Source organism: Sturnira hondurensis, unplaced genomic scaffold (assembly GCF_014824575.4).
Source record: "Sturnira hondurensis isolate 20B ecotype Veracruz unplaced genomic scaffold, ASM1482457v3 Scaffold0008196, whole genome shotgun sequence".
Lineage (NCBI taxonomy): Eukaryota > Metazoa > Chordata > Mammalia > Chiroptera > Phyllostomidae > Sturnira > Sturnira hondurensis.
Window position 1 is genome coordinate 1,156,094 of NW_028080827.1, and position 26,637 is coordinate 1,182,730.

General features: G+C 42.8%; 2 protein-coding genes across 2 annotated transcripts in view; both read right to left on the minus strand.

The window, feature by feature from the left end:
- SPG11 (SPG11 vesicle trafficking associated, spatacsin) overlaps positions 1-11,339 on the minus strand; it is a 112,640-nt gene extending 101,301 nt beyond the window's left edge. Inside the window, exons 1-4 of the mRNA XM_037054510.1 lie at positions 11,074-11,339; positions 7,701-7,885; positions 6,414-6,638; positions 4,842-5,040 (exon numbers count right to left, since the gene is read on the minus strand). Of these exons, the coding sequence (XP_036910405.1) occupies positions 4,842-5,040; positions 6,414-6,638; positions 7,701-7,885; positions 11,074-11,327 (863 nt within the window). The 5' untranslated portion in view covers positions 11,328-11,339. The remainder of the gene's footprint in view (positions 1-4,841; positions 5,041-6,413; positions 6,639-7,700; positions 7,886-11,073) is intronic.
- A 5,056-nt stretch (positions 11,340-16,395) lies between these two features.
- On the minus strand, positions 16,396-26,250 carry PATL2 (PAT1 homolog 2). Its single transcript, XM_037054443.1, has 15 exons — positions 26,164-26,250; positions 25,336-25,547; positions 24,663-24,743; positions 23,734-23,876; positions 23,153-23,230; positions 22,796-22,937; positions 21,861-21,981; positions 21,665-21,762; positions 21,397-21,450; positions 21,161-21,294; positions 20,878-21,037; positions 20,217-20,357; positions 18,735-18,832; positions 17,935-18,084; positions 16,396-16,758 (listed from the first exon to the last, which is right to left on the minus strand). The coding sequence occupies exons 1-15, from the start codon at positions 26,204-26,206 to the stop codon at positions 16,740-16,742; spliced, it is 1,674 nt and encodes a 557-aa protein (XP_036910338.1). The 5' UTR covers positions 26,207-26,250; the 3' UTR covers positions 16,396-16,739.
- Positions 26,251-26,637: the final 387 nt, after the last annotated feature.

Consider the following 26,637-nt stretch of genomic DNA (forward strand, 5'->3'; position numbering starts at 1 on the left):
ACCAATAGTGATGGAAAGGAAACGGGGACACAAATCAATGGAATGGACCAGAAGGAAGAATGAAACATCCCACCAGAAAGGAATGAAGAAAGGAGAATTCAAAAAAATGAGGAGAGGCTTAGGAACCTCCAGGACATCTTTAAATGTTCCAACATCCGGATTATAGGGGTACCAGAAGGGGGAAAGAAACAGCCATGAGTGGAAAACTTATTTGAACAAATAATAAAGGAGTACTTCCTCAGTCTGGCAAAGGAAATAGACTTCCAGGAAATCCAGGAAGCTCAGAGAGTTCCAACGAAGTTGGACCCAAGAAGGAACACACCAAGGCACATCATAATTACACTAGCCAAAATTAAAATGAAGGAGAGAATCCTAGAAGCAGCAAGAGATAAGGGGACAGTCACCTACAAAGGACTTCCCACCAGACTCTCGGCTGATTTCTCAAAAGAGACCTTACAGGCAAGAAGGGGCTGGAAAGAAGTATTCCAAGTCATAAAATCCAAAGACCTACATCCTAGATTGCTTTATCCAGCAAAACTTTCATTTAGAATGGAAGGACAGATAAAGTGCTTCTCAGATAAGGTCAAGTTCAAGGAGTTCATCTTCACCAAGCCCTTATTATATGAAATGCTAAAGGGACTTATCTAAGAAAAAGAAGATGAAAAATATGAACAGTGAAAGGACAGCAAACTCAGAGTTATTAACAACCACACCTAAAGCAAAAGCAAACCAAGAGGACAGCTAGATCAGGAGTGGAACCATAGAAATGAAGAACACATGGAGGGTTAGCAACAGGGGGGTGGGAGGAGGAGAAGGGGGGAGAAGGTACAGAAAATAGCATAGACAGTAGGTAGAAAATAGATAGGGGGGGAGGGTAAGAATAGTGGGGGAAATACAGAATCTAAAGAACTTGAGACAGGTGGTTATAAACTAAGGGGGGGGGAGAATGGTGGGGGAGGGAGTGTGCGGGTAGAGGGGAATGAAGGAGGGGAATAGAACAACTGTAATGGTATAATCAATAAAATATATTTTAAAAAAAGAAATGAACCTAAAAAAAAGAGTTTAACCCATTTGTAACCATGTATGGTGATGGCTGTTAACTAGATTTACTATGTTGATCATTTCACCACATAGGCATATATGGAGTCATTATGTTGTACATCTGAAATTAATATGATGTTATATGTCAATTACATCTGAATTTTTAAAAAGTTGACCCTTAAGGGCACTTAGCTTTACAAAGATACAAGATTTGCTGTCTACTATACTGCAGATGTTATGATAAAAAACTTTACATAAATTATCTCATTTAAGCCTTTCAACAACCCTAAGAAATAATACAGATACGGAAACCAAGGCTCAGAGAAACAGTGGAGCTGAATTTGAACCAGGGAGGTGTGTCCATAAAGGTTTTTAAGCACTCAATATATCGACACCACAAAAATTTAAGCTGAGACAGGAGAAATGCATAAAAACTAGGAAGACAAAGATATGCATGTGGGAGGGTACATACAAAGAGAGGGCTGTCATGTTTGAGAAACGCAAAGGCGGCTAGGGTAGCTAAAGCATAGTGAAAGGGAAGCAAGGCAGTGTGAGATGAAGCCGGAGACTTTGGCAGGACAGATGGTTCAGGGTTTATGGGTTATTAAGGATTTTTAGTTTTTATCTTGGGGAGGGGAAAAGGACACTAGATAAGGGAAGTGACGTGATCAGATGCAGCAGAAGAGTAGCTGGGGGGAGAAAGGATGGCATTTAAACGCTGAGCACTTAGTTAAATGATTAACTATTAACCCTTTCAACAATTTGAAGGTAACATGTTAGATTTGTCAAGGAGATGATGAAAAGAAGTTAAAGGAAGCAGGGTGACAGTGCAACAAGATGATACATGGAGAAGGTCTATACCCTGTCCCCAGATGTTAATACCTGGCTCTACCTCTTATAAGACACAGATTTTGACCGCACTCTGGCTACTCTACAGAAGATGGATTTGAAGGGGTAAGAACAGACGTGGGAGGACCAATTACAAGGCTGTTAAGTGAGTTCAAGTAAGTGATGACAGTGGCATGGATCAGTGGTGACAGAGGAGTTAAGAAAGGTGGACAGATTCAAGAAACATTTACGAAGATAGAATGGCTAGGTCCTGGTGATTAACTGGATGTGGATCTAATACTCAAGAGGCTGGAAATACAGAGAAGAGAGGAAATGGAATGATCCATTTCCTCATGGAAATGGATGATCCCTGAGGACAGAGCACACACTAAGATGGGTTTTCCTAAAAGGTGAGAAATCCATCCATTGTAATAGGAGAAAAGACAGAGATGATGGGTGAAGAAAAGTGGGTTTGTAATATAATGTGAGAAACCAAAGGAGCTCCCATTATATGGGTTCTGTTCCTTTACAAAACAGGAGGCAAAGTCACCCAAGAAGAGCTGGGGGTAAAGAAATGAATAGAGGTCTGGGGAAAATGAAGGCTTAGAAACACTGTTGTAAAAAATGGGCTCAGGAAAAAAAATCATTGTGAAATTTCCAGGTATTATTATTGAGAGACCAGTTGAAAGTTGTGAATGTGCCCTTACATTCAAGTGCTTAGTTGCTTGGGTGCAGAAACTCAGAAGGGAGAGTAAAAAAATAATTCTTCGAGCAAGTGCTATGAGGGCAGGAGCAAGAGTTCAGAGTGCACACAAGAAAGTAACTGAAATACTGGGACATAGAACCTATGCTGGAGAGAGAGGCAAGTCAAGACAGGAGGGGGCTGGAGAGGGAAAGGTTCACAAAATGGAAATTCCAATGAGGTCAGATGACAGGAGAAGTGGGAATACTTGAATGAATAAGCAAGCTGGAAAATTTGAGAAGCTGTGGTCAGTGAGTGAGATATGCAGAACAGTGATTTGAGGGAGGAGCAGTTTTAAATGATGGCAAAGCCCAGGGTATGACCATGAGAGTAGACAGCTAAGATAAACTGGAAGAAAAATCATTGACAATGAACTTAAAGGAAAAAGCATGAGTTTGGGTTCTTGAGGAGCTTCGAAGCTCTATCAGAAACATGAAAAAATTAGGGAAATAATACAAAACTACATAATTAAGTGCTAAATAGTAGTTCAAAGCAGAAATGCTATGGAAGTTCAAAGAGGAAAAAATTATAAAATGAGTATAAAATTACAAGAGGAAAAGATTTTTAGTAAGAAAAGGCTTCATGAAATCAGTGGGTATCAAAGGACGAAGAGGACTTGATAAAATGAAAAGGAGGAACTGACATTCTGTATCAGGGGAAAGAGCTGGAACTATGAAGCAAGAAAGACAGAGAGACAGATTTCAGAGCACACTTACAAAATAAAACACGCAGTCAACTGCAAAGAAGTTACATTAATTAAAGAGTGTTTATGTAAATAATCAATGAAAAGAGATCACTCATTTAGCTGGACAGGGCAGATCCCTAAATTTAATGCAGGGAACAGAACAGTAGTTCTTCTTTGGCTGATGTTACCTGGTTGAGCTCAATGAAATTTGTTCAAAGGAATGTGCCTGGGGCCCTTTTCAGAGTTCTCTCAGTGTCTCAAAGGAACACAACCCTACACTCAAGGGTCAGACTGGCTGAGTAGGTTTTTCTTCCTTCTCCTGTCAAATTGTTTTTACTGATGATTAAGGGTAACTACATATACAGATATGTTTTAGTCAGTAAAAACAGCCTACTGAAGAACAATCACACAATCTGAGAATACTGCTAATCAACCCTACTCAAAGATTAAAACCAAAAAGAAAGAAAGAAAGAAAAAATCACAGTGGTGAGTAGTTCTGGTAGAATGTAAAGATGAATTTATCATTTTTTGGTGATCCAATAAGCAATAAAACCCATCAAAAACATTCTAATTACATGGATTTGTTTATCTCATTCATATTAAGTTAGGATCAAAAATCCAAATGATTTCAAATGGCCCTAAATACTAAAAGTCCTAAATGTATACTGGCCAACTTTTACATAACCAAGTTGCAATATATAAACTACTGGGTGTGTGTGTGTGAGCATGTGCACCCCCTGGCAAACATTATAGAATCATAAGCAACTAGAATACTATTGGAATTGAAAAGCAACATAAATAAGCACTCGATTTTTACTAATATATTTAGACAGTCAGAAGTGTGAACTCTACAAGGAAAACACCTGAGGAAATCCTCAGCTGAATAAAGTTAGTTTACTATATCTTGTCAAATTCTTTTAAAAGATAAGTAATCCCCAAGGAAACCAGGACACTGAGCCACATAAGAATCCTATCACATGGTAAATAACACTTCTCTTTTACTCTAATGTGAGGCAAGAGATGATTAAACAATGTATAATAGCCAATGGCTTGCCCTGGCTGGTGTGGCTCAGTGGATTGAGTGCCAGCCTGGAAACTGAAAGGTCAGTGGTTCGATTCCCAGTCAGAACACATGCCTGGGTTGCAGGATGGGCCAACAGTTTGGGGTGTGCAAGAGGCAACCAACTGATGTTTCTCTCTCTCTTTTTCTCCCTCCCTTCCCCTTTGTCTAAAAATAAATAAATAAAATCTTTTTAAAAAAAGCCAATGGCTTAAAATTGTGCTGGATAACTTTTCCACTTACAGGATGACATAAACCACATATAATGACATATATAAATCAACATTTTGATATACATCCAGAAATAAAAAGGTAACCAGTAGTCATTTGCACACATTGTTACACAGGAACAACCTCGCTATGTAGTAGCTAAAACATGACCTAAACGAATAAACTAGTATAAAGAAAAAGCTAACAAATACATTTTTAACCTTTTATGGCTCAAATTATTTACTTCAAACTAGAGATTGCAGCAATCTACATACCTGAAGTACAAAGTTAAGTTAAGAGCAATCGCAGAGTTGGAGGAGCTGATAATCACTGCAACATCTAGGTCTTGAGACACTCTCAGTGAAGTAAAGGAAATCTTGGCTGGCTCCTGTTGCTGCTCATTACACATATCTTCTCGGTGAAGTGCTAAATCCACATGAGCTACATGTGTACCATCCACAATATCAAAAATGTCTTTGAGTTAAGAGTTAAAGAAAAGGACAGCCTTAAGTATGCCTAACCATTTACACCACAAGATGGACAGAGCTATAGGCTTAGCTGCTCCAACCCTGTGGGTGCAATAACTGAAGGACACGGAGGCTGCCCCCATCATAGAACCAGATGACTATGAAGTTGGTGACCCAATACACGACCCGACAGAGTGTTCATTAAACAATGCTTGCTGAATACCCACTCTGTGCCAGGCCCCGGGACACTGGTAATATTTTCCACTAGTGTTCTAGAACAATGCTGTCCAAGAGAAATATAATGTGAACCATGTTCATCATTGAAAATTTTCTAGTAGCCTTATTTAAAAAGTAAAAAGAAATCTGTGAACCTAATTTTAATAACATATTTTTACTTAATTCAATATATCCAAAATACCATTTCAGCCTGTAATCAGGAAAAAAAGTTGAGATATTTTACATCATTTTTATGTGTCCAACCTCTGTTAATTTATACTTATAGCATCTCTCAATTTTGACACTGAGTTTTTACTGAAAATACCTGATCTGTATTTAGACTTTATAAAATTTACATTTGAAACATACATAAAAGTTTTCCAATAGCTTAACTATCAGCTTTTAAATCTAAAATAATTAAATAAAGAATTTAGTTCCTCAGTCATGCTAGCCAGTTTCTCACTGCTGTGTTGAATAGCACCATTCTATAACCTGGCAACAAAAGTAAAGTTAATCCAGTAATTTGATATTCTTACAAAACAAAAGTTTTAATATAGGCTGATAATCTAAAATTTACATATATATAAATTTTATAACATATATATATATATATATATAGTCCTTTAATACAGAAATGAAAGTTCCAAAATCACATAACAGGTCATTTTTCAAGCCTTTGAAATAATTTTGCTGGTTGCCAATGGATCTGCTAGAGAGAAAAAAAGCAACAACACAAAAACCATAATATTTTCCAAAAATTAAATAAAAGTGGTTAGGCGAACCCTATGATTCACTAATATGATGGAATCATCATTCTATGAGGTGGATGTATCATATCATAGCAGTCATCTAAATCTTTCCTAGAACAAGCATATTTGAATAAACAGGTAATGCAGAGCATACACAATTTAAAAAGAACACAAATAAGCTGGACAAGATGACTGTGACCATGAAAAACCATTCATACACTGGAAAATATCTGAATGGAATATGAATCAGTAGTTATTCTAAGTTCATGAAGATAGATCTTTTTCCCTAAAAAGTTTTACTGAAAAAGTAACCAAATACCCATACCCCAGTTCCTTAAAACTAAAAGCCTGAAAAGATTAATCTCTCTAGGTATTCTCCTCCCCTGAATATCAACATTTTTACCACAAAGGATACAGATCCAGCCTAAATTACTCAAAACAAAAAGAATTCCTCTGCAGAGCTGTGTGTCGATAATACTGTCCACTGCCTGGGCAGGCAAGGGTAAAGTGAAGTAGTTGAGTACTCTAATCTCAGCATCTTTTTCAGGAAACATGATGTGTAGGATGATAAATTTGTTGATGAACAATAATGACGTGTTATTGTGAAATGACAGAATTCTCAAAGATAATAAGGAAATACCTATAAAACAAAAGAATATTATAAGAAACTCATTGGTCACAATGTTACAATGGGTAAATTTGATTTTGTAAATATAACAAAAACAGGTAAAACAAAAAAGAAACAGCACTTAACTAGGTGAACTCTAGACTGTCATTATTTATACCCGCCTAGGCAGTCCACACTGTGGACCAATAAAGATGGTCCAAACTGTCTGTTCCTTCTGTTATGGCCAGTCTGACAGCACACCAGAAGAACACTCAGAAAGCCTTTTTACCCAGGGGACCCCACAAGGACAATTACAGACATTTTTCAAAAAATGAAAAGGAAGGCCCTGGCTGGTATAGTTCAGTGGATTGAATGCTGGCCTGTGAACCAAAGTGTCACCAGTTCAATTCTCAGTTGGGCCACATGCCTGGGTTGCAGACCAGGTCCCCCCAGTGAGGGTGTGCGAGAGGCAACCACTCACTGATGTTTCTCTCCCTTTCTCCCTCCCTTCCCCTCTAAAAATAAAACCTAAAAATAAATTTAAAAATTAAAAAAATGACAGACAAGGAACCTTAAAATCAAGAGTGGCAAACATACTACTGCCTTAAAAATAAAAGCCCGGGTGCCTTGGTTTCTGCTCCCTGAAGCCCTCAGAATGGGACATAGTCAATAGTTCTGTAACCAATCTAGATCAGCCCTATCAAGTAGAAACATAATGTCAGCCACAAGTGCAAACCACATGTAATTAAAATTTTTTAATACTAGCTGTATTGAAAAGGTGAAACTAATTTTAATATATACTATTTGCCTCATTATACCCAAATTATTTCAACATATAATTAATATAAAAACCCATTAATGGAGAGATTTTACTTTTTGTACTAAGTCTTCAAAATCTGGCACATGTTTGACACTTAAAGGACATCTTAATTCATATTAACCACATTTCAAGGGCTTAAGAACCCTTGTGGCTAGTACTGGACAAAGCAGATCTCCCACAATTTTAGGGATCTAAGAACCTTTCCTGAAATACACAAAATTACATAGTAATGCCACAAATTTAAACAAACTAAAAGACCACCTGTAAATACTTACTGATATTTTGATCTTCAATAAGCTTTTGCAACATCTCCTCGCTATAGCTATACAAAATGGTTCCATCACATCTTCCATCTTTCAAATTAAATTCATAGATGAGCAGTTCATAATTTTCACTAAGAGCAAGCAGCCTGGGCCTCTCTGTTGGTGTGCTGCTGTAATGAGTATCCTCCCACACAAATCTAAGGAAAAAGTTTAGATTATTTTTTATAGTCTATTATCTACAATAATACTTACCCACAATGGGGAGATTGAAAGGGCAGAATGAGTACAGTTCTTTAGTTCACCTGGTAGCATTAATTCTACGTCAAATGAAAGACAATGGCCCTGGCTAGTGTGGCTCAATGGACTGAGTGCCAGCCTGTGAACCAAAGGCTTGTCTGCTGCATACCCAGTCAGGGCACGTGCCTGGGTTGTAAGCCAGGTCTGCAAATTGGGGGGGGGGCATAAGAGGCAACCACACATTGATGTTTCCCTCTCTTTCTCCCTCCCTTTCTCTAAAAATAAATAAATAAAATCTTTTTTAAAAAGTTACTTTGAAAAACTTAAGAGAATGTAAACTGTTCTAGGACTTCCTGCCTCTTCCCCCTTCCCCTTCCTTCCCCCTCAGCCCCTTCACACCAACACAAGAATGTAAAAGTGGGTGGTAAAAAGGGTGTATGGGGCAAAAAATGATGACTGCTTTTATTTCTTCATCCTGAATACCGACTGGTGATATACTGAAAAGAACTGTCGTAATTCAGGGCAAGTTTCAACAACCAAGTATGTATATAATGTTTTTGAGGTGCTACTCACAATGAACAAAATAAGTTTTGGTAACTTAAATGCTTTCAAAAACTTTTAAAAAGAAAGTGATTATTTGTATTAACTGACTTTAGGACTCCAAAATTGTATGTTATAGTATAACTCTGTCCAGCAGAACTCTCACTGTGATGATGGACGTGATCTATAGATCAGCACTGTTCAATGCAGTAGCCAATGGTCACATGTGGCCACTGAGCACCTGAAATGTGAGTAATGCAACTGAAGAAATAAATTTAAAATTTTAAGTCACGTGTGGCTAATGGCTACCATGCTGGACAGCACAGTTACAGTATTTTTACAGCAGTGTAATGTCAACATAACAACACTGGCTAAGAAGGATAGAAACAGGCTAATGATGCTATAGCTGCAAGTTAAATAATCAAATTAAATTACAGTTTAAAAAGGGTCCCAATTCTGAAAACAATGAAAGGGACTGAAATGAGGCTACCACACTGAAAGTTTCATCTTTTGAAAAAAGCTTTTTTTCTACAGAAGTAGTAAGTTTTATATCTAGAAAAATTGGACTTGGTGCTATTATGTCCTTATTAGAGAACATTAACACATTATGTATTTCTATCCTTATGCCTAATGATTTTTTTCATTGATACCTAATTCCTGATTGTTTACACTGAAAATTTGGAAAACAATTTTTTTTACTTAAACACATATTTATCACAGTTCTGGAGGCTATAAGTCTAAGATCAAGGTGCCCACACAGTGGTTTTTGGGGAGGCAGCTCTTCCCAGCTAGCAGACAACCACTTCCTTGCTCTGTCCTCACAAGACTTTTACTCTGTGTGCTTGGAGAGAGAGATCTAGTGTCTCTCCCTCTTCTTATTAGGAAACTGGTATTACAGAACTAGAAATCCACCCTTCTCACTTCATTTAACCTTAATTATTTCCTTAAGGGCTTTATCTCCAACTGGAGTTACATGGATGGTTAAGGTTTCAATACACAAATTTTGGGGAACTCACACAGTGCATAAGACCTCCATGCCACTGGAAGGCAGCCAGTTAAAAAGATGTCACCTCTTTCATACTGCCTCCTTAACAATATAAATGTTGAGTGTGGAAAATGTTCAACAAATTAAGACACATTTGTCTTGTGATCAATGTGTCTTGCAGTAGCCAATGGCCATATGTGGCCATTGAATACTACGTATGAATATTGTGACATCATTAACATCATTAGCACATGGACTGTATGATCACATGTGGTTCGCAGGCCTGCACTCAATCCACTGAGCTACACCAGCCAGGGCATGTATTATCACATGGAAAAACACAAGTTTCAATGAAAATAACAAAATATAGAATGCAGAGTGATTTCAACTATAGAAAAAGGACTACGTGTACTTAAAGAAAAGTAGGATGTAAACCCCTGGACATTATAAACCTGTCCTTATTTTTACCCTATGAAGTATTTTAATTGAATTAAAATTCAATTCAATTCAAATTAAAAAGCTTTTTTTGATCCACCCCTCCTATTAATTGCATGCAGTAACTTATAAATGACCCTTTCACCTTTCACCATTAACTCATGCATGCATGTCTCACCTCCTGTTAAATTCTCAAACATCTAAAGCATTCTACTTTTCACTCTGCAACCCTCTATTCATAGGGTACTCAATACTGTTGAATACGCCTACTTCCCCTAGTGAGAGCTTCCTCTTTCTAGCAACCAGAGATCAGGAATAAAGAAAACAAACACAGAAGAGATTTTAAAGCATTCACTGATTTAACAAACGCATCTTTACTGTCAGACACGGTTAGAGCCTGGAGATTCCAAGGTAAGGCACCTCTTGGCTACTCAGTCTTAAAGAGCCGATAGTTTCCAAACGTTTTCTATTACAAAAATAACCCAGTCAGACTCAGAGGGTACTACCAAACTTGATGCAAAAACTAGTCCTGGACCAAGAGTTACAAAAATGGAAAGTAAATATGATTTTAATTATAGAGTCCCCCCCACCCCCTGCATTCCTAAATCACGCAAGCCTCAAATGTAAGAACTGTCTTATTTAACTTTTAGGCATTCCTCCTAGATAACAGTAAGCGCGTAATAAATATGTGTTGAGTGAATAAATGAGTGTACCAACTGGGCTCTCTCTCTCCTTGACGAAGAATGGGAGGAAAGCCCATCTGTGAAGGAATTCGCTATGTTTCAGGGGCAAGAAAAAAGTATCAGGCTCATCCCAATTAAACATGATTCCTAGCTGATATAACGATTTAACTGAGACAAGAAAGTGTGCAAGGTGCACAGCACAATGATGACTAATCGAACGTTGTTAATGAATAAAAGAAACAGCGTCCAAGCTGAGACCCATTCCAGGTTTTGCCGGCTCCGCCCACCCGGAACTGGAACTGGGAAACGCACTAAAGCGGGAAAGGTCCCGAGAGGGAGGCAGGCTAACCACTGAGGCACTTTCCGTGGCTGTCATCCCTCTTCCAGCTGTCATCCTTCTTCCGCTACCGCCAGGCCTGGAAGGGGGCATTGGGGCCAGCCAAGCTAGGGCTTCAGAACCCCCCTCCCTGCCCCCCACACTGCCCAGCCCTTCCGCAGCACTTACTGCCGGAAGGGGCCATCTAGAGAGCAGCCATCCCCACCCCGGCTGCCTGGCGCCAAAGAAAGCACTTGAAGGCTGCCTGCAGCGGTCAGACTCCCCAGAACCTCCTGCTCTTTATGCAACTGCGCCAAGGTTCCTAGCCGCCCCGTTGCCTCGGCAGGGATTGGCAGCAGCAACATAGGTAGAACCCGCTCCCGCTCTTCAGCGTTGCAGCTGCCGCCAGCGGCACCACTTCCGGGCCCCTTCTCCGCCGCCATCTTTAGCCCGGCAAATTTTTCTGGTCACCTGAGTCCAACTGCGTCCTGGGCATGCGCAGTGTAGCCGACCCTCTCCCCGCCTTCTGGCTCGCAGCTACAGCTCAGCTGTCTCTGCTAGATTACATTCCTTGCGTATAGAGGTAGGCACCAACCCTTCCATCAAAAGACACCTCTGCATTTGCCTCAAGCCCACTCTTTACTTAACTACTGTGAAATTGTTGAGGGCCTAATTTAGCAAGTTAACGCAGGCTGTAACAGCTTGCTCACTCTGTAGAAGTACCCTTTGCCGCCTCGTTATTGGGACCCGGTTTCTGCCTTTTTTCTTCGCTTTTCCTTATCGTGCTATTATTTTTGTTAGTTTACAGGACCTGGGGTGGTGTAATGTCCTTAGGAGTGTGGACTGATCAATTATGAAGGAGCTAACCGGAGTGTTGAAGTGAAATAATACATGTTGCAATTGGCAGGGGAAACGGGAAGGAGTGGAAGGGGTGGAATTCTTTTGCCATCACTACCCTTCTCTGTGAAGTGTAATGAAAGATTATCGAGAGGGAGGAAGAGAAAGGGAGAAAAAAAAGGAGAAAGCGGGGAAGAGGAGCAGAGGAGTGAGAAGGGGTGTGGCATAGGCATTTTTGGAAAGGGCCCTAAAAAACAGCAGTGCCTTTCTTTTTTTTCTTTTTAAAGATTTTATTTATTTATCTTTAGAGGGGAAGGGAAGGAGAGAGGGAGAGAAACATCAATGTATGGTTGCCTTTCGTGCATCCCCTGCTGGGAGTTGGCCTGCAGGGAACTGGCCTGCAACCCAGGCATGTGCCCCGATTGAGAATCGAACCGATCGTCTGAGTCCTAGGCCCGCGCTCAATCCACTGAGCTACCCCAGCCAGGGCACAGCAGTGCCTTTCTTAACAACACATTCTTTTCCACAATCGGATGGGCTCACAGGGCTACCAAAATCAGCTGTTTGTGTTTTGACTCCAATCTTCCTCTTGTTCTAGGGCTCTGTGCCTGTAGTTCTTTTTCTCCTGCATTGCTTTTTCTCCCTATATTAGGGTGCTTGATTATCATGCAGACCTGCTATAATATGTGAAACCCATGGTCCTTGTGACTTTGATTAAATTTAGTTTTAAATCTTGGCTTAGAAATCATATCTTTCTCTCCGTATATTACCCTCAGCCCTAGCTTTTTCCCTAGATCAGGGGTGTTGAACTCGTTTTCACTGGGGGCCACATCAGCTTCACAGTTGCCTTCAAAGGGCCAAATGTAACTTTAGGACTGTATAAATGTAACTACTCCTTAACTGTTATGGAGTTGAAATTACATTCAGCCCTTTGAAGGCAACCACGAGGCTGATGTGGCCACCAGTGAAAATGAGTTTGACACTCCTGCCGTAGATCATCAGCAAATGCAGAAGATAGTAGCCCCAGACCTAATAGTCACACTGGCCAGACCTCTGGCAGACCAAAGATAACATCTTGCTCTAAGTTGTGTTTCAATTTTTGAGCCCTAAGTTGGAACAACCCCCTGGCTACTTTCCATGAGACCAGAGGGAGTCTGAAAAGACTTCAGAGCTGTCCTCAAGACCTGAAGAAATGATTCATTACCCTTACCTCACCTTTAACTAACTAGTTGCCCTATGTAATCTATAATTGGCAGGCCATCGAGGTGTTCCAGCTTTTGGATATTAGCTTCCCATTCCCCTGGATAATGCCATTAATCAATAAAATAGCCACTGTTTCTCCACGGCAATTCTCAGTGTTTAGTGTTTGTGTCTGCTAGCACCCAGTGGACTAATTCTGTTCTAAAACATGTTATTTTAAAAAATGACTTCCTTTAATCTACACCAACGGCTACCTGCTGTTAAATTTCTGCTTCCTTTTTAGAAAATTCCAAGTTGCCTCTTCTTGTAGTTAGAAAAACTCCTCTCTTCACCTCAACCCCTCTAATCAGGCTGCTATCTCCACCAAACTGTTCCTCAAGATTAGTGATCTCTATAGTGCCACAACCAGCCATCAACCATCATTCTTTAATCCTTTCTTTAAGGTACTTTTGTCACAGGTGGGCACAGGTAACCAGGTTCTTGGTGATTGCAGACAAAGAATTGAACCAAACACACAAAGAGTTTATAGCAGAGAGAGAAAGCAGATTGAGTGATAGCACACTCCACAGAACATGGGAGCAGGCCATCTCCGAGCAGAGATTGACCTCAGGGACTGGAGGGATTCTATTCTTATAGAATAAAATTGTATTCTATAGAATACAATCGGGGACTGCCCTGCCTGGTTTCAGGAATTGTAAACCGTCTCCCATATCTAAGGCTGTGAGCGACCTTTGGAATGTGAGCCACTGAGGAGACAAGGCTTGTCTCTGGTGGCAAATGCTGCCCCTGCTTCTTCTCCCTGCCCCCAAAGTATGGTCGGATGGTCAGAGATAAGTGAGACCCCTCAAAGGAGGGGCAACCTAGGCCAGACATGATCACTTGATGGACCATAATGGAAGAACTGGGTGGGGTGGGGGGCTGCGACAGAGAGGGAGTGATGGAACCTCTCCCCCCAGCTGTGATGAAGCCTGAGTTTCCATGTCCTCTGGGAGAAGTGCTTCCAGGCTTTAATCCACTAAGCCTAAAAACCTATGATGGGGAAGGCAGTGCAAGCCTTGTGCTGGGAATGGGGGGTTTCCAGGGTAATTAGGCCTGAGAAGGAATATGTGAAACCCTGTGAGACCTGCTTTGTTTAAGAATGCTTTTAGTTAAATGATAAGGGCCTAAGCAGAAGAAGAGTTTATATTCCCAAAGTTCTGTAGCCCTTTAGCTGACAGGCCCTGATTTAGAAGAAACCCTAAGGGTTCTTTGTATATGATCCATTGTTTACTGCTTGACAATGATTAATAAGCTATACCTGAACTCCTGTGCAAAAATCCCAATAAAAGCCTGACTAAGCAAGGGTTGGCACACTCTCTCTCCCCCCTGGTGAGAGAGTTGCCTGGCAGCTGCAGTAAGCCACTCTCCCCTTGAGAGGATGGTGAGGCCCTTCTGAGACTTTCCCCCCTTGAGGGAGTAGCCTTGCCAGCCCTTTTTCTCCACGGGACTCGGTAGTCTGTGTGAATTTGTCTCATGTCTCATCCATGATGCCAAGGGCACTGCTTGTCAGTGCATGCACCAATAGGGCAGATCTTTCCTGGCTAGTTTTGGCGGGCTTTTATTGTGCATGTACAAGTAGTTATATTTAAAGCTACTGTGCTTGTGGTCTCCCATGATTTTCCTTGACTGGCCACTGCAGAAGGGGGTCACACAATATTAATTTATTATAATGCTATTATAATGAAGCAGGGGTCATGTAGCATTTTCTGCAAAGGTGCATTCATGATTCACCATGATTCAGTGCTTTTCCAGAAAGCGGGAAAAACTGGTTTTAGACAGGGTCTCTGTCCTGTATCATCGTCTTTTATCTTAGCCTTGGGGCACTTCTGGAGTTTCCTCCTTCCTATCTCCTGCCTCACATTTTTTTAAAGTATGTTTTATTGGTTATGCTATTACAGTTGTCCCAATTTTTCTCCCTTTGCCCCCCTCTGCTCAGTACCCCCCTTCCCTCCAGCAATTTCCCACCTTAGTTCATTTCCATGGGTCCTGCATATAATTAAGTTCTTTGGCTTCTCCATTTCCTATACTATTCTTACCCTCCCCTTGTTTTGTATCTACCAATTATGCTTCTTGATCCCTGTACCTTTTCCCCGATTTTCCTCCTTCCCTCTCCCCACTGATAAACCTCCATGTGATCTCCATATTTATGATCCTGTTCCTGTTCTGGTCGTTTGCTTAGTTTTGGTTTTTTTTTTTTAAGTTCAGTTGTTGATAGTTATGAGTTTATCGTTTTAATGTTCATAGCTTTGACCTTTTCTTAAATAAGTCCCTTTAACATTTCATATAATAAGGGCTTGGTGATAATGAGCTCCTTTAGCTTTACTTTTTGTTCTTTTCAACTTTGATAACACCACTTCCCTAGTTTTCCATCTATTTCACTGATAACTCCTCCTCAGTGGGCTTTTCTTCTTACATAATCTCTCCCTCCATCTTTAAATAACATCTCTGTGCTGATAACTCCCATTTTTGTGTCTTCAACCCTGATCATTTCCTTCAACTCCAGACTGCTATTTAACTGCCTACTTGTTATATCTACTTGGATTTCTAACAGGACTCAAATTTAAAGTGTCTAAATTTGATTTTTAACCCCTCACCAACCCATCTTTCTCATTCCCCCACTTCAGTATGGAGCACCCTCCGTTCACTCTACCGGGGAATTATCTTTGAATCTTAACCACCACTCTTTTCCAGACCATCAGCAATGGCCTTCAACTCTTACTTCCGAGATTTATTCCAAATCTCTGCTCTGCGTTGTCACCACTGCTCAATTCTTGCCTGAGCTGCTGAAAAAAAGCCTCTGAACATTTTCCTGCCTTCTATTATTCCCTAACAATTTAGCAGTCAGAATAATCGAAAAATGAAATCATGTCACATTACTTTCCTACTTAAAATTCTGACTTCACTGCAGTTAAAAGTTTAAGTTTTAAAAACATCACAGCTTACAGATCTATAGCTTTCCCACTTATCTGTGTACTTGAGCTACATTTTCTTTTCCTGAAACACACCAAGTTCATTTTCACTTTGGACTTCGTGTTCAATAGGACCTCTACATGAGATACTTTTCATTTCTGCTTAAATGTATCCTCTATTGAGGTTACAGGCCTTCCCGGGTCATTCCACTACAGTCACTCATCACCCAGTTTTATTTTCACCGTGGTATTGATCACCGCTTGGCATTTGGAGCCAGTCCTGTCCAAACAGAATGTAAGTTTCAGAAGAGCAGGGACTTTTCCTTGCTCCACACTGTTACCCTACACCTGAGATGGTTCCTGGTTCATAAAAGGCACTCCAGAATTTGTGACAGATGCATAACCTTGTCTGTGAAGTTGAACCAAACATTTCATATCCCAAAAGAGACATTTAAATTCAACTCTCTTTGCTCAGCTAGGGCTATTTTCTCTTTATTTAAAAAAAAATGGCAACATTGAAGCAATTTCCAAGGTCATAGTTTTGTTAGACATAACAAGGCCTTGTCCCTTATATTAACAATCTTCTTAGAGCATTCACATATAAGCAAATGGCTTTCATTATATATCCTAACTTACAAATAAGTTTCAACACATTATTACAATATTTCTGAGTATACCTTACTATGTAATGCTTTTTTAGGCATCAGGTTTTTGAAGAAAGCATAAGAAAATGTTTTGGGTGGGGTCCTCCAACATATCATAAGGCATAAGAAATGTCTTCAGACTCTTGGCTCCCTGTGGATATAGCCCATACAGCTGGCGTCTGATGATCAAACTGCTCCCACACGTCCACATTCCAGAACGGTGAGCTCAGTAGATCCAGGCAAGCCTACAAAGACAAGTGTTAAGTGCAAATGATACCATTTTCTAAAGTATTATGGTGATTTAATCAATATCTGGCCTTGAATGGTATGGTTCAGTGGGTTGTGTGACATCCCGCAAACTAAAAGGTTGCCGGTCTGATTCCCAGTCAGAGCAAATGACTGGGTTATAGGCCAGGGCCTTGGCTGGGGGCAGGTGAGAGGCAACCAATCAATGTTTCTCTCCCTTTCTTTCTCCCTCCTTTTCCCTCTCTTTAACAATAAATAAAACATTTAAAAAATTTAATATCTGACTCTTTCTAGCAGATGGTCAATTCTAAGGACAGAGATGACCTCCGTATTGTTTATATTCTGGAATAGTTGACCCCTTCTATATATGTTTTGTTGTTGTTGATTGTTTCTCGGCAACTCCACCGTAGGCTAGATTACAGGAGCACATGTGGTAGTCTTGGATGGACAGGCTGTGTTTGATCCAGGCAGAACTTGTGATGCATCTACGTATTGAATTTGGTGTTCATTGGCATTTCCTACACATATTACAGCTTTGTTTGTTGGGAAGAGGGATGTAGTAATGTTTCACCTCTCCTACACTAGGGCTACTGTGTTCCTTAGTATCAGCCATTTTCCACATTGTCTTTGCTGCTCACAGGGTCAATTCCTCTGTGGAAGTTTCTTCCACTGTCACTTCTGTTCTTGGGACAACTAGGGATGATGCTTGGTTCACTGATTCCTGAAGTTGTTTCAGTAGCAGTGCTGGGGGCCTATCAGACACTGCAGCTGTTAGTGCGCCTGTGTGCTGTGGGCCTGCTGGTCAAGGGGACCTGATTGGAGACTAATGTTCAGGCTGCTCTGCATTAATTCAGATATCTTGTGCTGCATTTGTTGATCCCATCAAGTATTTCTTGAATGAACAATTCAGTTTCTCAAATTAAGTCTTGCCCTCAAATAGCTAAGCATGATAAATGACCAAAGTACCTGAGAATCAATTAAGTGGTTTAGCTAAAGAAACAGGCCACAGGACCCTAATTTGAGGAAGACGCGTTACTCAGTAAATGCCAGCATGTCTGCAACTACCTCTAACAGAAAGCTTTCCTCCATGCTCTTGGTTGAAAGAAATAGAGAAGTGTCAGAACCTAGATTGGGCTCGAACAAAGGATTATGACCTTGTTTCTGCCATAACTTACTGCACTGTAGCCTCTAGCTGCTGTACCAATTGTTTGTCCACATGGCGACAGAACAGGGGGAGCAGGTTGCTTGGAAAGGATAAGGGTTCTGCCAGAGAGGCTGTAGGCATCTGAGCTATCTCCCAGGCGATTAGAATCACTATGTCTGTCCTGGAGGGCAGAGAGAAAGAAATATATCAGAGTATTTGTATTTATACAGGAAAGAGGCTCAAGGCCAAGATTCTTACTGTACTTTATCACCAATATCGCTTTCTATACATGCAGCGATTAAGAGAACATTTGCACTTTTGATATATGCCAAGGCACTGATTAGTCCTTTACGCGTCTTCTCTCAATGTTCAGAACCCCAAGCAGCTAGTACTGTCATCCCTAGATTCTTCTTTTATAAATGAGGAAACAGGCTAAAGAGAAGCTAAGTAACATACCCCACAGTTACAGTACTGATAAGTGACAGAGGCAAAATTCAAACCTAGGTCTGTTTGACTCCAAAGCTTGTCTACTTCTAATTGCAATGAGAAAAAAATACAATAATGTAAAAACAATTAAAAATATAACAATAAAAATAAAGCTTGTCCCCTTAATTACTATGTTATACTGCCTCCCGTGGAAAATAACACTCTGGGGAACTAAAGGCGGAGGGGAGGGGAATAAAAGGCAGAGCAGCTACAACTCTGCTAGTATTCCCTTTGACCACCTTCTTTCCTGATGCCTGAGTACACCACTCAGTAAATAACTCATCTGGTCCAGCCTACACATCCCAGAGGTACTGAAATAATATTTACAGGCCGTTATGATCTTACCAAGCTATTTGGTCACTGTTGGATTCTACTAGGGATGGATCCAGGGATACCAGCTGTTCCCCGTGACTCAGCAGGGCATAGAGCAAAGATATTCCAAACTGCAAGTGATAAAGCATCCAGGGAAAATGAGTTCGCCCTAAGCATTTTGGTGCTTCCCTGGCTCTGCCTTCCTAACCACAACAGCAAGTTTACATGTATAAATTGAGTCCAACACCCATAAAACTTAAATTTTACATTGGCTGACCAAAGGACTCTCAGATCTTTCCAAGGGAATCACTGTTCTGAACTTTCCAAAATATTCTTCCAGGGCAGGGGTCCCCAACCCTCGGGCCACAGACTGGTCTGTGGCCTGTTAGGAACCAGGCTGCAGAGCAGCGGGTGAGCGGCAGGCAAGCAAGGCCTTATCTGTACTCATGGCCATCACTGGCATTACCGCCTGAGCTCCACCTCCTATCAGAGCAGCAGCAGCATTAGATTCTCACAGAAGCGTGAACCCTACTGTGAACTGTACATGTGGGGGAATCTAGGTTCATGCTCCTTATGAGAATGTAATGCCTGATGATGTGAGGTAGAGCTGAGGCAGTGATGCTGACACTGAGGAGCGGCTGCACATACAGATTATCATTAGCATGGAGGTATGACTGCACAGAGACCGTAATAAACCAATTGCCTGCAGACTCATATCAAAACCCTATCAGTGAGTGGCAAGTGACAATTAAACTGCATCTGGTAGCAGACTATAATGCCATCCCCCTACCCAGGCCCATGGAAAAATTGAAAAATTTTTCATGTCTTTCATGAAATTTGTCCCTGGTGCCCAAAAGGTTGGGAACCACTGTTCTAGGGGACTGACTAAATGCACACTCATGGGTCCTGCCCCCAAAAGTCAGGAGTCCGAGGAGTAGGTCAGAAATGGACCCAGGAATCTGATGCAGGTAATCTGTGGACCACACTGTAGGAAGCACTGCTTTAGGCAAAGGCCTTTGGAGAGGGGTTTATAAGACAATCCACTGGCATATTAGAAGATATCAGAACTTCGCCTCTAGAGTCTCATCTTTTAAAATGTTCTAATTTGGATTTATTATGTACCTAATATTAATATAGTGTTACATATAAATGACTTATAAACACACATGGGTGATGTGTCAGATTTTTTTTTTTATTGAAAGGGCAACAAAATAAAAAAACTTTGGTGACCTCTGCTCTAGAGGGCACATGAGCACCATCATCAGAGAGCTTGTCAGAAAAGCAAATGCTTGGGCCCCACCCTGGGTCTATTAAATGTGACTCTCTGGCGAGGGCCCAAGGAACTGGTGTTCAATAAGCTCTCCAGGTGACTCTAATGCTTGCTAGAGGCTGATAAGCACTACAGAGGATAAGCAGGAAAGATGAGGAGAGGAGAACATTCCCTCATTGATTCCATGTCAGTGATACCATCTGAAGGCCATCTATGGCAAGAGAAAAACCTCCCAGACATGTTACCTGATTCTGAAGCACCACAGTGACTGGCCGCTCTGAGGAGCCAGGTGGAAGCTGCATTAGTCCCTGAAGTCCTTGGAGGAGTTCATGGAAGGTCAAGTGACTGATGTATTTGCCCAGAGGTTTGAATAACATTTGTAGGACCTGCAAGAAGGTCAGTGAGTGCCTCTCTCAGACTCCTCTGTAACTTCACCTCCTCCAGTCTTGCACCCTCTCCTCCCCACCCCGCCACCCTGATCCCTTTTCTTGCTGACCTACCTTTGTTACCTACTGAGTCAGGTTATTTACCACACCTATTACCACTAGTATCTCTTCATCCCCAATCCTGACCCTTCAAATCCTACTAGTTCTAGGGTGCTTTCCCTAAGAAAAGTAGATATAGGGCTCAACTTTTGTCAGGAAGTTCTTATTTTCGCACCCTCCCCAGCACACTCACACCTGTGCAACCAAGGCCTGTGTGTGTGGTTTTTTTTTTGTTCACTAAACCCATGGATGCTCAGCTGTTCCTACAGTTCATTCTGTAACCCCTCACCTGAGGGTGGCAGGCTCAACAGCCCTCACTGCCCAGCACCTTCTCTGGAATCTCTGGGGCTGGGGACTGGAGGAGAAAACATCCCTAATCCATCCATGAAACCATCCTCTTCTCCACTTAATGCCACAGTACCTGATCAGCTGCGTCCCTCTTGATGAGAAGAGGCAGATGGTGGGTGATAACCAGAAGAAGGCTAACAGCCTGATCCTGGGGCAGAAAGGGGAGAAGCCGGGCCACTAGGGCTTTCCCCTTCCTCACAGAGAGCACCTGCAGGAAGCCATCTGCTGCCTCCCTGTGAGTGAGATAGGAGAATATTTTCAGGCTGTGCATAGAGAAGAGGACAACATGCCAGAAAGGAGAGGCTGAAGCAAAGCCTATGTCTTTGCTGGGCGGACTGTGACTCTCCCGTGCTCACTCCAGGTTGTTCTGCTCCTGGGTCTTTAAGGCCTGGAAGAGCTTCTCAACGTGGTTTCTCTGCTGCTTGGAGTAGCAGGGCTGTGGAGGCCCATTCTTCTGGCCCTCCTCTATCTCTAGTAACTGAAGAAACATCTGGGAATTTGAGGGTGGGAAAAGAGGAAGAGGGGGTCAATTTGAGCAATATCCCATTTTCAAGGATAAGTTAGGAAATCATTCCTAAGAAGCTGATCTCACCTTTTCAATCCATGACAACACCCGAAGCCTCTGACTGCTGGCAGCCCCCGTCTCCTAGAAGAAAGAGTCCCCAGCCATCAGCTACACTTCCACAGCAGCAGTCCAGGTCTTCGGCAAGCTAGAAATGGAGCTGGAAAAGCTAATACGAAGTCTGATTGCACTTATTCCTCCCATTTAGGTCACAAACTGAACTCAAGCATGAGGGTGCTCAAGACCCTGCTCCAAAACAGGGAACAGAAAAAAGGCTCTGGGAAGATATCACTCCTACCGGCTCTGGAGTTCCATGGGGTACAGCATCAATAGCTCTGCGAGGGCTAAAACATGTCGACATGGCTACCTGGCCTAGAGAACCCTCGATTCGAACCACTGCACGAGAGAAGTCAGAATGGACATATTTCCCTCCACCTTCCACCCTCTGTCCACTCAGATGGCTAGCCCAACCCAGCAGGTCAGCCTGTTCCTACCTGACTCGTAAGCCTCTGTCTTCTGAATATAAGGTGTTACCAGCTTGAGAGACTCAACCTTGTTCCTTCGTCCAAGAAGCTCTTCATCTGCCTCCTTCTTCTCTAGTTTCTGATAATATTTCTGAGAGCCCATGGAATGTAAAAACATATACTCAACTTCTGAACTTAGAATTAAGGTTCTCCACTGTCCTATAGCATCCATTTCAGAAATGTTCCTGACACCTTAGGCCCTATTGGCAACCATTCTAAAGTATTTTAAACACCTTGGGCCTCATGCTACCTGTCCTGAGATTCCCATACTAAGGCCTTCAAGAGCTAGGTACTATTGCCAGGTTTGATTAAAAGGCAGAGAGAAAAATGGAGAGCCAGGAAGCAAACCTGACCCAGCATCTGCAACCTTCCTGCCTTCCTTGTTTCCAAGTTACCCATTGCACGTCCCATATCCTCCACCTCCCCATTTTGATAATGTGATTCTACCTGTGTTTCCCAAAGTCAGAGTTAGCTGGTGGCATGAAGATAGGAAGGAGGAGGAAATGAGTCAAAATGTCTGCCATCATTTGTTCAATTGAACTAATCAAATCCCACTATTTCTAAGATCTCTGTGGTTTTGATGTAAAAAAGGTAAAAAGATGAATATTTATAATAAGACATTTTTAAAGACTCATAAGTGTGTACAAAGGTGGAAAAGTCCATATTCCCAGGCTGAATAGAGGAAATTCATGGCAAAGGATGAAGACAAAACCTCAGAGTATGTTTGGGGAATTGTAAAGAACCCCATTGGGCTGAAGTGTAGGAGAACAGAGGGGTAAATGAGGTCAGAATGTCAACTATAGAAATAGGACCCTATGAGCTGAAGAGAGGACCTGAGAGGGCCCGTGGAGTCCAGGCCTTTTTGACCCCAAGGTCAGAGGCTGGGAAGAATACATGGGGCTCACCTGGTAGTAATAGTCTTCCAGGTAGGGGTTCTCACTCTGCAGCTGAACCATTTGCACTTTTATCACCCAGTCCTTCTCTTTTCGGGTCATAAGTTTAGCATAGGGGTCTGGCTGCTGAGACCAAGGCTTCTTGGCTGGGGAACTTTAAGCCAGGAGGAGCATCCCTTTAGACACACCCACCCCTGCCACAGTGAACTTCTCAAGGAATGGTGAGCAGGGAGCAGAGCCGTCTGGGAAGGATGGGAGAGAGTGCAGAGGTGGGCAGCACTATAGGACTCCAAACTGTGCAGGGACTTTGGGGAAATACCCAGCATGCAAATGAGCTGCCCTCAACCCTGCTCCAGGTCTAGTTTTTACCTTGGTGTTTGACTATGCTGCTGCAGCTGCAGGATCCGTTGGTGCTGGGGGTGGAGCTGGGTCAGATGACTGGGGAGACTTAGAAAGAAACTTAGCTGAAAGCAAGGTCTCAGCTCCTTACCTTTTCCACTCAGTTAGCCTCTGGTAGCCTCAGCTGGACATCTAAGGGAACTCTGTTTATGTGTCTCTCCAAAGTCAGCCACGTGAAACAACATAACCCTAGCTCAACAGGGCTCACAGGCCCCTCCTGGATATATTTTTCTACAATTGGGCTGCAGGAAATCTTGACACAGTAGAAAATAATTTAGTCTGGTTGCCAGGAGTTCTGAGTCCTAATCTCAGTTCTGCATGCCTGCTAACCTTGAAGTAAGTTCTTTTAGTCTCTCTGGGCCTCCATTTCCCCATTTGTGAGGGAAAGTGGTTTGGACTCTACCTCATACTTTCCTTATTAAGTTTCCGTATTTTTCTATGGCAGCTGTTAGAGTGGCCCCCACCCCTCTGCAGCCACTGCCTCCTGAGACCTTCGAAGAAGAGCTCTGACTGTTGTGGATGCTGGGGTGCCTGGCACCCTGAGCCAGTACCTGAACCTAGGGGGCCATGAGGTCGGTGAGCTGCAGAAGACAGATGGATCTGGTGAGAGCAGTCGAGGTCCAAAGTGCCGCACCGGGGAGCTCGTGCTGGGAAGGGTAGGCCGAAAAGGAACTGGTGACAAGTAGTCCAGGGTCTAAGGAATAAGAGGCCTGTGAGGAGGGCATCTCCACCAATTCAATGCTGCCCTTGCTGCTAGGTCCCTTTTCTGTCTCTACGTTCTCACCTGCCTTTACCCTCAAGAACCTCACCAGACATTTTGCTGTCTTGGGGGAACTTCAAGCCAACTGTGAGGTCACCAGACTATGGATCCTGTCCTTGTTCCCAGCAGGGTTTCTCACCTCCTAGGGAGCAGCTCTTCAGTCCATGACAATGTAGAGACATGTGTTTTCCCTACTGTCTGGTGAGCCAACATCTCTTGCTCTCCTTTCTATGATAGTCTTCTCTCAGGTTCTTGTGCCTTCAGTCACTGGGACAATGCTTAGCTGTCTCTTCTCTGACTCACTGAAAGGCCTCCTGAGACCCGCCTTTTCCTACTCTTCTCCCTGCAGTATTTCCTGCAGTTCCTCTCCCCCAGACCATGTTCTCATTACGCAGTTCATTGGAGGGCAAGTGCTCTTTCTAACCCTAAGCTCAGTGCTGCTTATTCCCCATCACTGAAAGGCAGGGAAGTGGAAGTAGGGATCTAGTTGGCCTTTTTCATATGAATGGCCAGTTATACTAGTACCACCTCTGTCATTTACCAAGCTTCCCTACATGAAAGGGCATCTCCCACTTTTCATACCTACATCTCACTTTGGGTGCTTCATCTCCAAGAGCAAGGTTAAGAGAACACTGAACATAGTAAAAATAAGGAACACTTGGCATGCCTCTTCTTAGCAACCAGTCGCTTTCTCTCACTATGGAGCCTGGAGCAACTCACCTGCCACAGAAACTGCAAGGAGGTAGGTGACATCCCCAGCATACCAGAGGCCTTGATTCCAGGAAAGCTGAGAAGACCTCTCTGGAATGAGAGGGAAGAAAACCCAGGTTCACATGAGCCTCTGTAGTGTCTTCTAAATTCATCAGCGTCTAGGTGGGGTGGGGGGCAGTAAGTCCAATCATTTCCAATACCCATGACTGTGGCAGACTGGTTCTCCCTCATAATCAGTCAACTGGGTCAGGCCCCTCTCCTTCCCTGCGGGAAAGCAAGACTAGTATCTAAGGAGCACATTGATCTGAGGCACTTCATTCCACATGGCAATCCTTGTCTCTCTCCATTGGCTGTGGAAATCCAAGGGAATACATACCAGGAATGGACTGCTGAGATACAGGGGCCCAGGGTCAAAGCACCAGGAGCAGGGCCAGCCCCTATGGGTGATGCACAGCCCTGATAGGACCTGATTTTCAAGGTGAAGACAGCATCAGATACTAAGTGGGTGACAGGAGGAAAGAGGTAACGAAGAGTCCCTACTTATATTCAAGCCTGAAATAGAAAGTGTTAACCCAGAACCTATCTTAGAAAGGGGTGGAGAAGAAGAGAGGGCTGTCTAACTACACTGTGAGCAGCAGACAGTTCTGGATAACAGTTCCTCCAGCCCCTCCTGCCATGGTACCTGGGTGTTATGGACCACACTGAGGACAGCTGGATCCCCAAGATCTTCCTCTTCTTCATCTACTTCCTCCTCCAGGTTTGGGGCTAGATCTGGATCCAGGTCCTCTTCCTGCTCATTTTCTTCCTCCTCCTCCAGCTGGCAGGCAGGCACCAGCTCGTCTCCAGGAGCCAAGCAGCCACAGGACTTGCCTGGGCCTTGGTTTGAGTGGGGGCCTGAAAAGGAAGTAGAAGGGGGCTCAGGTGTGAGGAGTCTCATCTAGAGAGGCAACTTCTCAGTAGCACTTTTGATCATGAGCCGTCTCCAGCACCACCTTCTATCAAGTCCTCCTGTTCTCAGGGTTTAATAGCCTCCCTGCCCCAGAGGGCCCCTACCTGTCCTCCACTAGAGCAAACAGAACCTGGCATATGCCAGACACCTTTACTTTCTACATCCCCTCTCCAGTTACTTCATTAGATATCACCACGGGCTTCTCCATCTGCTCTCCTCCACCTAATCGCCACTTCTGGGCCTCTTTAATCAACCAAGTTCCAGCTGCTCTGATTCACTGCAATTTAACCCTACTGTGTGCCAGATATTTCACATGCACGTTCATTTAACTCTCACAAAAATCATATAAGCCTGTCTTGATCATTTCACTATGAAGGTGAGAAATAGGGACCCAGAAAAGTGATTTCAGTCACCCAGCATAATATAGCTAGCAGGTAGAAGAGTTTAGAGTTATTCCCAATGATTCTGGACATGCAAGCCCATGTCCATCACTGATCCAGAACAGCAAGTCTCTGCATCCCCAGGCTTTTTATCAAGATACTGTGGCCCACTTAGTGATACCTTCAAGACATTTCATCTTCACAGGCTGGTGGACTTTCTCCATGGCTGTTTCCTCTGATGAGAGAGCACTGTCAGCTTCTGGAACATAAACCTGGGGCACGGGGGAGACCCAGAGGCACCCTCCTCCTCAGTAAGGATGGCATAGCAACCTAAACCATGGTCATCCCCCAGCAAGGTAGTCAGGGGAGCATGGCCCTTGGCTCTCAGACTATCCTAAAACCTCCACCCTGTGACCTTACCATCCCAGCTCTAGACAGCAGTCCTGCAAAAGGACAGAAGGGAGGGACAGGGCTAGGAGCTGGAGAAACACTCCCCTGCAAACACCACCAGTCTCCATCTGTGCACAGTGAGGGGGCTCACAGTTACCTTGTTGCTGCCCTTTCTGCTTACTTGACATGGTAGCCTGGGCCAACACAAGCTTGCTATCTTAGCTTTAAGAGTCCCAGCCACTCCCCTACTCTCCTGTTAAAGGGC

What these genes read in the sequence shown, in the direction of transcription:
- PATL2 (XM_037054443.1), bottom strand. Translation starts at nt 26,206, where the DNA reads ATGGAGAAAGTCCACCAGCCTGTGAAGATGAAATGTCTTGAAG. An exon ending in TCATGGCCCCCTAGGTTCAG is followed by an intron (nt 23,231 to 23,733) that starts GTACTGGCTCAG and finishes TTTCTTTCTAAG; the next exon opens with TCTCCCCAGTCATCTGACCC. An exon ending in TGTTGTCATGGATTGAAAAG is followed by an intron (nt 21,295 to 21,396) that starts GTGAGATCAGCT and finishes TCAAATTCCCAG; the next exon opens with ATGTTTCTTCAGTTACTAGA.